Source organism: Leptinotarsa decemlineata, unplaced genomic scaffold (genome assembly GCF_025532065.1).
Source record: "Leptinotarsa decemlineata unplaced genomic scaffold, Ldec_3_MD MMD2_tig00026314_RagTag_RagTag, whole genome shotgun sequence".
Taxonomy (NCBI): Eukaryota; Metazoa; Arthropoda; class Insecta; order Coleoptera; family Chrysomelidae; genus Leptinotarsa; species Leptinotarsa decemlineata.
The window spans coordinates 12,374,617-12,388,850 of NW_027412684.1; the positions used below are offsets into that span (position 1 = coordinate 12,374,617).

The window sequence follows — 14,234 nt, forward strand, 5'->3', positions numbered from 1 at the left end:
AATTTCAAGTCTTTCTCTTATGATAATAAATTTTACTTTATAAAAAATCTGGGAAGGCCTCAACCAAATTTGATTTCAATTAAATCATCAGATAATCGACAAAATCGAGGATTTAATATGAGTTGGTACGATAAATGCGATTGGTTAACCGGCTCCATTAAACGAGAAAAACTTTTTTGTTGGCCCTGTGTTTTATTTTCCGTACAAACCGAATACCAAACGTGGTCTACAATAGGATACTCCGATTTAAAAAAATTACCTAGTGTTATGGGGCAAATATGATTCACACTTTGGCACTTTTTTAAACGGTAGCGTTTTTTCGGGCACCTCAAAAACCATCCAAAATGAGCTTATTATAGACAGTGTGGCATATATTATTAAGGAAAATATAAGCAAGGAGATTGTGTTTCTTTTTTCTCATGGGAAATTGATGAAACTACCGATATTACCTGTACATCACAACTTTCAATCGTTTTTAGATATGCCAAAGATGGTAATGTGGTAGAACGTTTTATGGATTTTCATGATGTTTCATCTGGGCGCACAGCTGACGATTTGTTTAATTTTTCAATTCGTACGTTTGACACCTATAATTTTAGGCAAAAGTTAATTGCGCAAACCTATGATGGGGCTGCGGTCATGGTCGGCCATTTAAATGGTTTACAAACTAAAATAAAGTCCATAGCTCCTCATGCACTTTTCAAGCATTATCATGCTCATGCCCTAACTTTAGTATTAAGCGAAGCGTGCAACAACATGAAAATTTTCTCGCCTCCGGCGGGCTTTTCTGTGTGTATATAGTCTATATGACTTAAGCCTCCCCTGTTCTCCAATGCACGAGCCAACACTGGCGTGAAACACATTATCCTGGAGTGCCCAGTTTTTTGAATATGAAATATAAGAAGCAAGACTTCCCAATCTCATCTCTCAATTCTGCCCTAGACGTGATGAACTTGAACTCTTTACTAACCTTTTTGAAATGTATTCATATATTACATAAAATATAATCATACCTAATTGTTTCTTCACTAATAACCCTTTGCAGTTGATGCGGTTATTTTTGGTAAAAAAAAGAACATGCAAGACTTTTTTTCAATAAATACAGTTCTCATTCATCTCGTGAGAAGATTCGGACAGATATTGAAGTAAATTGCCATTTGTGATATGCCAGAATTCTGTGATATTCTTGACTTTTCGCTTAAAAAGTCTGATGATGGAGTCTCCTTCTGTATGGATTTAAAAGCTTTTTATTCGCGACAAGTAACAAGTTTGCTTTTGTGTGGGCACAATAAATAATGTAGAAAGTATTCGAGATATTTTGTTAAGATATAGAAAAAGTGGTTCTTCAAGTCTTCATCAAGAGCCACTCAATCATTTCAGCGCCGTTAACATTTCGATAGGACTTTTGTGAAACGATTTATCTATTGCCTCAAAATAGGCTTCAGTTTTACCAATACCTCTTCATTCGAGCGAAATGTTTTCCAGCCAGTACTCGCTGGAATATGGTATATGCGGGAGCAATTCAAAGCCGATGCATGCAATTTTGCCATCGTTTTCATTGATTTGTGGCACTGTTCATTGTCTTGATGAAGCAGCACTTTCTTTTTCATCAAATGAGGTCATTTTTCCGCAATTTCGGCCTTCAAAGGCTCCAATTACGCTATATAATATATACAGTTGATGGTATTTCCCTTCTCAAGATATTTGATGAATATTTTACCACGCACAACCCTAAATGTCGAGGCCATAACCTCTCCAGCCGATTGTTGTGCTTTCGAGCGCTTCGGAGGAGGTTCACCAGCTGTTCACCACTCACATGTCGATCGTTTTGATTCCGGAGTGAAGTGATGGATACATGTTTCATCCATTGTCACATATCGACGTAAAAATGCCGGTTATGTTATGTTATGTTTAAACATGATCAAACACTGCTCAGAACCATTGAGTTTTTCTTGTTTTTGGGCAACAGTGAGCTCGCGTTGCACCCACTTTGAACAGAGTTTTCTCATAGTCAAATGCTCATGCAATATAAAGCCATCACGTTCTTTTGATATATTTACAGTGTCAAGTAAATTATGCAACTTCACTTTTGGATCATTCAAAACGATTTTTTGGTTTCTGATGTTACTGCCTCATTTTGTCGTCCACTGCATTCTGCAATATCGGTGTCTGTACGACCACGTTTTAAGTCAGAAAACCAACGTTTAACTCTCATTTCTGATGAAACGGAGTCCTTTTAACACTTTTCAACCCATTGCGTCGCTTCAACGGTTTTTTCCCATCAAGAAGCAGTGTAAAATTGAAAGACACATTATTTGGAAACAAACAAAAGTAGTGTCACTCTCAGCACAATAACTCATAAACTCATGAGTTGAATATCATGAAATTCCAACTTTCTTTTGAAGGTTAGTACTAAAAGCGGAGAATGCATTAAGACTAGCGCTATCTATATCAGGGACTTTTCAGCCCATATAGTATTATGGTTTTTCTCCCAAGATCATCATAAAATACATGCAATATTGGGGGGCATGGATCATTTTGGTTTGGGAAATGACAATACTTTGTTTTTCCAACTTGAAATAATAATTATTAGGTCATCCACTAAATGAGTTTGAAATAACGGAAATCAAACCATTATTTATTGTTTCGATTATCTCCTATCGAATTTACCCTTTCTAGTATAATAAAGTAATTTAGTTTATCTAAAAGTTCTTCACGATATGATTGAACATCCAGGTTAACAGATTTCCGAAATCAAAAATATGACGTTTTTATTTGGCATGCAAAATAACAGCTATTAGATTAGTAGGATGACCTTCTGATATATCTGATTTTACCAGATACTCGTTTTAGTGATCGACCAGTTTGTCCAACCTAACATTTTTAAAAATCATTGCAGTTTTCTGTCATCAATTTTGAAATCATATTTAATTTCATGTTTCTCATGTGTTCCTATACAATAATTGCAAATGTTTGGCGCTATTTTTTCTCCGTAATAATGTGAATATGCACATTTCTTCAAATGAGCGCAGTGTACTTGTTAACAATACTGGAACACTTCGATTATCAAGCTAACAAACCTGAGGTTCAGAGTGCAGTTCAACTTCAAATCAAAATTGATATGAAACTTAAATTGCCGCAGAGACCGAAATTAATATATTTTTCATTATTTGTGAACTAAACACTCGTCAAATATCGAGCACGTGTCTTTATTCCAACGATTCGCCTGATTGCATTCGCCAATTCCATAAAAAAGATAATGATTAAGTTTTATCCTTGACCGACTATAGTATTTCAAGTAATAATCTTGTGTGTTTCTAAAACAATGTTTTGCCTCATGAATTCCTTTATGTACAGTTCCAAGGCCATTTGTATCAAGAGATAACCGTTGAAGACGTATTAGATGTCAGGGTATCAACAATAATTCATTATTTCTGTTTATGCATATGGTGTACGAACACATTCTTTCTTGAAATAAATTTTGTTGCTTTTGCTTTTCATCCATAGTCAGTACTGCTTCCAGTTTTCGAATAAAAAGGTAATAAAATTGCATATAGAAGAGGTAAACACATTGGGAAAATTAGTTGAGAATAAAAAAGACAAAACATCCAAATTCGAGAAAGCAGGAGTATATGAATTGAATTGTAGAACTTGTCCTAGGGTATATATTGGTCAAACCGGCAGAACATTCAGAAATCGTATCCAAAAATATCATATGAGCTATGTAAATAAGAAAACAAGTTCAACAAATCGAAATTTTTGAGAAGAAAATCATATCTTCAAAGGAGATTTCAAAATTTCACACGTAAAGAATAATATTCTGGTGAATGAAAAAGGAAAAGCAGTTTTTGTTCAATTCAGTGTTTCTTATTCGAAGCAATTGTTTCGCATAGATTTTTTTCGTAACTGAAATTAATTTCTCTACATGATCAAGAATGATGAGTATTTAACAGATAACACTACTAGTATTCATGCCTTACTTTCGAAAGAAACGTCCTCTGGTATCAGCGGATTTTTTCTATTCTCAAACATCAAGAGAAAGCTCGCTGAAAAGAAATTCAGCGTCGATGAGGCCTATTTTGAGGATAAAGACAAATCATACTCCAAAAATGGTATCGAAAAATTGTTATATCGCCCTCAGAGGCAACTATAATAAAAAATAAAATTGATTCACATCAAAATAATTAGCCAAATGTTAGCCTACGAACTTTCCAGCAGAACGTTATCAAGAAGATAGAGTAGAATGGTAATGAGTTTTTTTTTCAAAAAATGATATCAATGAAAATGGAAAAAATGTCTCATTGAAATTTGGACTGATCATTTATGATAGTTATTGAAGTTATTGAATATGATTCGGTTTTAAATATACTCAAATCACAATTAGATGACACTACCGCTCTACCAGAAACGAAGTTGGATCTCTGGATGCCTGGATGTGTTGCAGAATATATACTATTGTATAGTGTACCGAAGAACTCTCAAACCCTCAATAAGTATAACGTACCACCATTATTGTACTGGTTGTTGATGAAATTTCTCATGTAGGTGTTTGTATGTGACGTTCAACGTAATATTTCATCCATTCCATCAACTCCAGTAATTCCCAGTGTTCAGTTAGTGAACCAACTACTCGGATTTCTACTGGAAAGCAGAGTTTTGTCTCCAGAAATTTTTGTGAACTTTTCCTGCTGGCAAAATTTTTGGAGTTGGGAACCCATACGAGTTGACAGTTTTCATACTGAGAGTCAGTCGTCAGTACTTTCAAATATGAGTTGCATTTAGGAAATATCCCCAAAGCAGAATTTCCAAACCACTGATTTTTTTCCGTGACAGTTTTTATCATGTCTTCTGTTACTAGAACGAGTAGAGTTCGACTCCTTTTTTGAAGCAGTTCAACTTATTTATAACTACTTCGAAATTTCTGAACTCATGAAAAACTGCGAAAAACAAATCATTGACTTTTTTCTTCAATCGACCAATAACTGGTGTGTATCCACTCTAATATCTATTTCTCCCAGAAAAAAACGCCTGTAGATGTAAGTTACTTGTCACATTCCATATATCAACCAAGCAAGAAGTAAAGCAAGTCAATGGAGGTAAACAACAACAAAAAACTCAGTATTTACAGTAAAGATATAATACATACAGCTATAAGTTTTGTGGGAGGTATGTTAATGAAAATGCTTTATTACAGAGCCCCGAAGAAGAATTCAATCAAATTTGAAATGTTGTCAAAATAGTAATTGTTAAAAAAAATTGTCCTGTTATCCAACTACCCCTTTTTGAGAACGAATTTTTGGATCACTCGACCAGTTAATTGATAATACCTACACTTTATGATAATGATGATAAACATAAATGAATTGTAAACTGAATTTCACGAGGAAAGCAAATAAACAAAGACTTCAAGATATCACTTCGAAGAAACACTGATTCCTGATGAATATGCATGCGACAATGTGTCAGTGATAAATGGCCATATTGGACGTGAAATTTCCAATTGATATCAGTAATAAAAAACACGCCTTCATTCGAATATATAGAGCAATGTATATCAATTTTTTTTGTGAATTGCACTTCCTTTTTCTTTCAAACATCTAACATGCATTCAAGGAAATGGAATTCATCAGCCTATCACAGGAAAAACGTGTGCATATACATGTTCATGAAAAACTGTTGAATTTTTTCTCCATTAACAAGATGTCGCCCCTCTGTACAGGACAACTCTCAAAAGTCGAATTCACGAAAATATTAATAGAAAAGCTCTTCCCCACAAAGGATGACTTCCGTTCAATATCTATGCTTCTAAAATTCTCAATCGATACCATTTAGTTTTGGGAATATGATCAAGATCCATCAACTCTTCGATTCACTATTTGCGGAAGTCATGAATACTTAGAAAGCATTACACAACTATTTTATCGAAAAACCTAAAGCATTGATAGTATTTCCAAATATCCGTTATCCGATACATTCAAATGTCTTTTATGTTTTTAGTGCTGGGGGTCTTGTAACAGCAGTTGCCCCAGTGGTGATAAATGGTGGAGGACTATGGGTAGGATGGCCAGGTATTCATCTGGAGAACCCCGATGAGCCAATTCCAGAATCAGATCCATCAGACATAACGCCCACGGCTGGTCTGAAATCAGAAAAAGTATGTAGGTATAGCATATACGTAGTATTATATTTTTTTTTTTTTCGTTTACTAATCATTCGTGAGGAACATTCTGTTTTCAATAACTCTGAAATGATTTAACTTCTTTAAAATACTTACCATTGTTTCTTTTATTATCTGTCCTAGTATCATGTCTTTCATTTTTTCAATACTACGACAACAAATTAGTAAATATGTTCTTAAATTTTCTGAACAATGACGCTAAGCTCCAATATTTTTCCGAGAAAAACTTCAAACAGTTTTCTTTGAATTTGTTCAAATTCGCACCAGTCTATAATATGTTTTGAGTTGCATGTTTATAATAAGGAAACATAAGGTTAATTGATTCTCCCTTCTGTCTCATCTTCATTTTCATTAGCACCAATCGGTCTGTAGGTGATCCACCCGAATAATTTCAGCATGGTCGTGCTGCTAGACTAACGAAGATTGCAAGACTGATGTGTCGGATATAATTCAATATTCAGCATGGTACTGGCCAGGGAAGTAGTTGTTTTTTGGCAGACATTCATCAGAACCTACTGTGAAGGCAGTTGGAGAGATGAATATTTTGAAATTTCATATCGAAATTTTCATTTTCTTATTTCATTTAATTTGTCGTCTGAATAACCACTGACGATGAAGATGAAAAAACTCTTGGGGGAATTGAGACCCTTCGACATGTTAATAAACATTTCTCTATTATTTCTGAAGGAGTTTTCTCTGGATTTGTTCAATTCTCCTCTTGAGTATTTATCTAGATGTGTACATTCTTCCATTTTATCTAAGACGGACAGTTCTTCTACTACCTGATATGATGTTCTGTTAAAAAAAAAAAAGAAATTTGTTTCAAAATTTGTTTTTCCGTTAATCAGCTGTCGCCTCCATACGAACGACAACTCTCAGAAGTTGAGAAACTTGTTCTACCTTTGTGCACTAATCTGAGGTTGATTTCAAAGTGTTGAGAATATTTTAAGTTTACTTTTTTTTATGGGAAAGAAAGTTTTTAGCTTTCTACTACTCCATCTGATCTTCCAAAGAAAGGAAGAAAGTAATCAATTTGAAAATAAGTAACTCTATACATGGATGTGTAAATCATGCAAAGAAGTAACTTTCAGACACAAACTGAAAGAAAGTCCTCCTGAAATAGCTACTTTCATATAAACATTGAATTACACGAATGAAAAAAAAATTCTTTCGAAACAAATACTTCTATATGAACACTGAATTATACAGAAGATACTTTTCTCTATTCAGTTTGTATATCGAACATTTGTTGAGGAATAAGAATCAGATATCATTCACATGAGTTCTACTTTGAATGAATGGTAATAAATTGCACTTACATGGACCACTGTCACCCTCACTGGTATACACCTATGTTTCGCCTTAAGACACTTGCCATAAGGCTCTTCAGTACCAAATTGAATAACATTATAGAAAATACACACACTTCATTCATGAATTACTTTTTTTTACAACTGTAAGTTTTGCAAGAGTTGAAAATAATGCTCTATTTCAGTCTTTTTTTAACGTTGAGTGACGAATATAGTAACAAGAGTTGGTAAATAACAATATAAACTCATAATTGATTAGATCAAAAAATGGATAAAAGACTAAAAATGCCCTACAAAAACGCAATACGTTTTTCTTAGAGTAAAGTGGTTTTTTCTGATTAATTTGGCCGTCACTTAATAAAGATCCATAGTAATTTCATAAACTACAATTCACGATTTGATCTCCACAAACTTTATTTGAAAAATATATCACGACATGAAATTATAAAGTGGTTTTTTCTAAAGTTGTTTTGTGAGAGCTTTTTTAGTTCAAGATCAGTTTCTTTCCTCCTTTGGAAGTTTCTCGAAATGTTTGTATAAAGATGGAGAAGTGGAAAGCCGAATTTCCTTTTTTTCAAATTATCGGAAAAATTAAGGTGACCTAAGTTTATAATTTTGGCTTTCATTATAATGCATGAAACCACCCCTCGAGTCGAACTATTCAAACTGACAGATCTGCCAAATACTCACGATGAAATATAATTCTACAACTTTGTATCAAAACGAATCAAAACGATGTAAATAGGAAATTAAATTCAAATATTCTTGCTGTGAGTCATCGAATGTTTTCCACATGAATATTTACGAAATATTATTTTCCTTCACAAAGTGCAGACTGCAAGAAATTTCGAAATGATTATTTATTATTATCACTATCACGATATGACAGTATGCTCGATTAAGTCACATTAAAAGGTGGATACATTTTCTCAATAGTCTGTTTACAAATTGAGTCATAAATAGGTATTGAACGACTCTGAACTTATCTCAGATCAATAAATACGCACTTGTGTTCCATCACTAATCGATCAGAGGTCAAAAACATCAACAATATCGTTTTCATGCATGGATATAGGACAATTTTAATTAGGAGATATTTTCTTGTCATCTACGTCAATATATTAATATTGAAAATATTACTACTTTTTTAATTCACACAAGTTTTGCGAGTATACTATATGCTTCTTCAAGCATAACTTGCTTGAAGAAGCTATTGTATAGCGAAACACGTGTCGCGGTTTTTGTAAAATCCTTATAGTGAAAATCATAGAATAAACTCTATTGATTAGTTTTTTAAATATGGATTTTCATTCATTCAAGTATCGGCCAGTTCTATTCAAAAATGTTAGGGTATATACCAGTTTTCTTCAAGATTCGACTATTTAGTTCATGAATATCAAGACAATTAGAATTTTTTAAAGACGTTATGGTTGAAGAAACATCAAAATGAGTAACAGGGTGCAAATAGAAAGAACTGCACGGTGCAGGACAGTTCTTGAAACTAAGGAGCTCGTCATTGAATATGTTTGGAAGAGATTTAATAATATTAACAGCTATTTCACATAAAAAGTAATTTATCTCATGTGGTGGACAATCAGGAGTTACTACGGATTGTTTTGATTCATTTCTTTCATAATCAATGACTTTCCAACAAGCCTTTGCTCTGTTTTCAGATGACATGATGAAATTGTCATATGCAATTTTTTTGCAGTTTTTTACCTGTTATTATAAACTTCCCTAAGTACCCTATAATTTTCCATGTAAACTGGATGTTTTGTCACATTATTTACCAACTTCAAAACAGAAAGTTGATGTCTCAGGTATTTCAAGTCGTCTGTGAACCAAGACACTGGAGAATGCTTATTATTTTGATAATTATTTTTTCGAAGAAAACATTTTAAACTTAAGTTATGAAATGTATTGACAAAAAAGTTCACCAAAAGATCTACATTTGACAAACCTGAGCAAAATAGACTCCAATCCACACTGGTTAAATGACGTTTAAACTTATTTATTCCTTTCATCGATATAAATCGTCTCTTAACCGGTTGGGGTATATTAGTTGGATTCATACTATTGCCTATGACAATGTATTGTGCCCGATGGTCTGTCGATGAATATCTCTCGAATACTTTCACCATAAACGCTGGTGTTCCCCAGGGATCCATATTGTCTCCAACTCTCTTTTTATTGTATATCAACGACATATTGGAAAAAACCAAGAATCTAATATATTTCTTTGCTGATGACAGCACACTTGTCTCATCATTCCATTTGGATTCCAGAACATACTTTTTGTTCCAGTTTCGATTTTTTAAATTATTCTTCAGGTTGATTTTTCAATAAGAATCATTCTGATCATATCGAAATACCCCATAAATGAATTGAGGAATTTTCAAGGTAGTTAAGTCTCTGTCACCAGTCCCATCGATGAGTCCAAGATTAGAACAACAATTTGCATACACTTCCAGTATAATCGATCGATATCATTTCATTATATTTCAGGTGATAGCAGTACAAATGGACCCGGCGATTTTCGATTCTTACTACAACGGCTGCTGCAACGCCACCTTCTGGCCATTATTCCATTCCATGCCAGATAGAGCATCCTTCAAGGGTGAACATTGGAAATCTTATGTGAAAGCCAATAAACAGTTTGCGGAATGCACTCTCAAAGGATTGACTTCGCTTCCGAGAGTTTCTGCAGACATTCCACTGATCTGGATCCACGATTATCATCTGATGTTGGCGGCCAACTGGATAAGGCAGGTGAGTCAATACAGGTATAACAGATTTCTGTTGCGTTTCACCGGAAACAAAATGAAAATTTAGTGCAAATGAAACTCAAATAGTAGCAATAGGAAGTCAATTGAGAAGTACCATTGAATTGTTCAGTTTTTATTGAAGTACGCGGGGGGAAATGGTCAAAATACTACTATGTGACAAAAGTACCGGAAGTTGGGCAATGAAACTCAAAATTTACATCCAAATTCATTGTATCCTGTGAACCCAATCATATAAACATCACCATCTAACTATAACCTTGTGAAATGATGCGTTATCATGATACAAAAATTTATGGGTTTTCTTTTCACATATCTGATCTTCTTCAACGATTTGGTTTTCTCAACCGCCGCACAATGCTCAGATAATTTTCTTTATCTACTTTCTCACCTTCTGGGCAAAAATTCCAAGTGCACAACATCGTGGTTATCGTGGACGAGCTTTTTATGGTTTCGGATCAGTTGGAAGACACCACTTGCTAATGATTTTGCATATCAAATTCATAAACCTTTCTCATCACCAGTTACGATGTCTTTTCTCAATGTAAAAACGGAATTGACTCATTCCAATATATTTTCAGTGGCCTTCAAGCAATTGAGTTTTCACAGAAGATTCAGGTTTTTTGCCACTAGTTGAGCGGCACCGCTTTCATACCAGAAAAAAATTTCAAAATGTTACTTACTGATTCGTGAGATATGAAAATATCAGCCGCTATCTCGGATTGCAACAAAGACTTTCAGTCACCTTTTTTTTCACTTCAGCAATGTCAAGTTCCATTGAGGGTGTAGATGGCTGACCAGAGCGAGGTAAATCCTGTAAAATCAATTTCACTAGTTCGGATTTCCATTGTCTACTATATAAAATGATTTGAAATCCCTGAAACAACTAAAAAAGAAGAATTGAAAATGAATAGCTGAAAATAACAATTATATTAACCAAAATGAACCTGAAATGAAATAATAGTGAAATAACACAACATCGAGTGGTCCCAAGCTGAGATTTTGCACAGAGAGGAACATTGGTTTAGGAGAAAATTTAAGGAAGCCGCATACATGTTGTCCAACAACGTATTCAGCCAAGCCAGGGTAGAAATACGCAACATATGGAAACCCATCATCAAGCGAAAAATGGCCAACTCCCACGGAACCAGTGAAAGTACTCGAACGACCTATAAATAGTCATCTCTCGGAGAAATCAGTCCAATCATCACCCGAAAACGACTGTAGATACTAACAATCGAAACGTCGTGAATCAACGTTACTTGGAATCTCTCCACTTTTTATTTTCATTTTCTTTTTTCATTTCTTTATTTTAATTTATTCAATTGTTCTATTTTTACTTGTATTTTATTTCACTATTATTTCATTTCAGGTTTATTTTGGTTAATATAATTGTTATTTTCAGCTATTCATTTTCAATTCTTCTTTTTGTTGTTTCAGGGATTTCAAATCATTTTATATAGTTGACAATGAAAGTCCGAACTAGTGAAATTCATCATGAAACATTGTCAATCACCTTCAAACAAACTTGTAAAATCAGTTGAAATATAGTGATTGATGATGAAAAAATACAATGGCAAGGGATCTAGCATCGAAGCGCTGTAGTGTACAGCGTGTATGCTTACTAATACTGAGGCTCAACTGTCCCTTCAGAAACGTTGAGTGAAAATTTCACTTATGATTCAACATAGCATAACGAAGTAGACCTATGGCGGTCGAAATAATGTTGGTGTTGATTTACAAATGTTTTAATTATAGGCTCCGGTTTCAAATATTATATTGGGTGGAAATAATAACTTCATACATCTCCTCTTTTGATTCAGAGGCACGATTTCCCAACTGCTTATTTATGATGCAATGAAGTTCATGAATGATGTACGTAGTTACATCTGGGGTACCACAAGGTTCCAATCTTGGACCTCTATTATTTTTAATTTTTAATAATGACTTGTCAACCTCTTTGAATATTCCTAGCCTACTATTTGCAGACGACCTGAAGCTATATTATAAAATTGACGACATCACTGACTGTCAACGTATACAACATGAATTAGATGTAATCAAACTTTGGTGTGATGATAATCGTCTACAACTGAACGTATCCAAATGTAAAATAATATCATTTACAACAAAAAAGCGAACTTCAATGTACGATAATTCAATCAACAAATCAACAATCAACCGCGTACATGAGATAAAAGATCTTGGTATAACATACGACAGTAAATACATGCTGATGCAAATAGGATGCTTGGATTCATTTACAGAAATGGCAAGAACTTCAAAAGTATTGCCACCTTAAAATTATTATATTTTGCGTACGCCAGATCTGAGTTAGAGTATGGTTCTTTGTTATGGAATCCGGTTTACGACTACCAAAAGACATCAACTGAGGGCGTACAAAGGAAATTTGAAATGACATCTTTGGAAAATTGGAAGAGTTTTCCTTGGTATAAAATTCTTGCATGAATTACTCAACAACAATATTGACAGTACGGTTCTTTTACCCCTGATCAATTTCTTAGTACCGAGAAGTGAAGGTCGACACAATCTGAAATTCTATTGCGAAGCATCACGCACAAATATTATGCTACGATCACCATTGAATTTTATGTGCAGTAGCTTCAATAAAATCTGTGAACACTGCGATATTAATTTTGACTCTCTGAACGCCTTGGTATTTCGTTATCATAATCACTTGTAATAAATAATACTATAAATAACTTTTGTGTCAGTACTGTAACATTGCATGATTTGTAATTTTTTGTGTTATATACTCAATTTTTCATTCCTTTTCGAAATTCAATTTATACGAATATTTTATGTATACTTTGTTTTAGCATTTACTTTTATACATTTCTATATTCCAGTATTTTTAATATTTATTCCATATATACCTACTCTGTAATTATGGCATTTCCTGTAACTGGGTAATCCTATTGGAAATAAATCGCTTTTTTTTATCTTCAAGAGGAAGATTACACTCTTGAAGATGATTACTTAGTGATCGAAACACGTGATAAAAATAACGGTTTGATGTTGAGATGAAACTTCAGTAATATTCATTACTACACTGAAAGTTCCAAACAGTGCATCACAAATGAAGTTTATGTAGAACAGAACACGAAGAAAAATAACCCTCAGCGGCAGTAATAGAGTAGAATTCAATTCGTTTCAATCTATTGAGGTTTCTCATTTTTAATTCTTGATAAATTGATAACCTTTCAGATAGGACTGACAGCACTGATTTGTTACCATATTTATAGATGTTTCAAGCTGTCGTTATAAGCTGAAGCATATAAATGTTTGTTCGGATACTATTTATGTATGATATTTTCCCAGTTTGATCTCACAAAATATAAATTTGACAATATATGACTGAACTTATTTGAACAATGATATATTTAAATAACGTTGATTATTCGAAACAACTCGAACTCTTTAGCTGGTTGACAGAGGCTGTAAATTGAATTAAGTTTCCACCTGTCTGGTGCGTGAACAAATTTCACGAGGTGGAATTGTGATGAACTGATCAAATTCAACAATAACAGTTATTCATACAGTGACAGCACCAAAGTTCGCACCAGATATAATCGAAATTTGACGCCGCAGGTAGTTTTTGCTTGGAAAATAACTTATGTTTTGAATTTTGGGGTGCATCTGGAACTTTCTAAGAATAACTCAGAAAAAAGTTGTTTCTTTTCTAATACTTTATACCTATAAAATAAACAACATTGAACTTATATGAATCCAGAAAATGTTCATCCTCACGTATTTTGGAACAAACCCATCGATTTTCTGGAGATTATTTTGGAGAATTATTTTGGACAAGAAAATCTCCAGAAAATCAATGAGTTTGTTCCGAAATACCCAATTCATTTTGATGTTTTATGATTTGATATTATTGAATACTAAATTTTCGTTACAATAATAATAATAATACTGGAATAATAATATTGGAAC

The 14,234-nt window shown here is 33.6% G+C and overlaps 1 protein-coding gene across 7 annotated transcripts in view; it reads left to right on the plus strand.

Moving 5' to 3' along the window:
- Tps1 (Trehalose-6-phosphate synthase 1) overlaps positions 1–14,234 on the plus strand; it is a 74,312-nt gene that overhangs the window by 36,178 nt on the left and 23,900 nt on the right. For 6 of the 7 annotated variants that reach the window (XM_023165045.2, XM_074181522.1, XM_074181523.1 and 3 more), the window contains exons 3-4: positions 5,998–6,154; positions 9,994–10,257. In XM_023165045.2, the coding sequence (XP_023020813.1) occupies positions 5,998–6,154; positions 9,994–10,257 (421 nt within the window). Of the gene's footprint in view, positions 1–5,997; positions 6,159–9,993; positions 10,258–14,234 lie in introns of those variants that run through there. The other variant, XM_023165050.2, reaches the window with a different exon arrangement.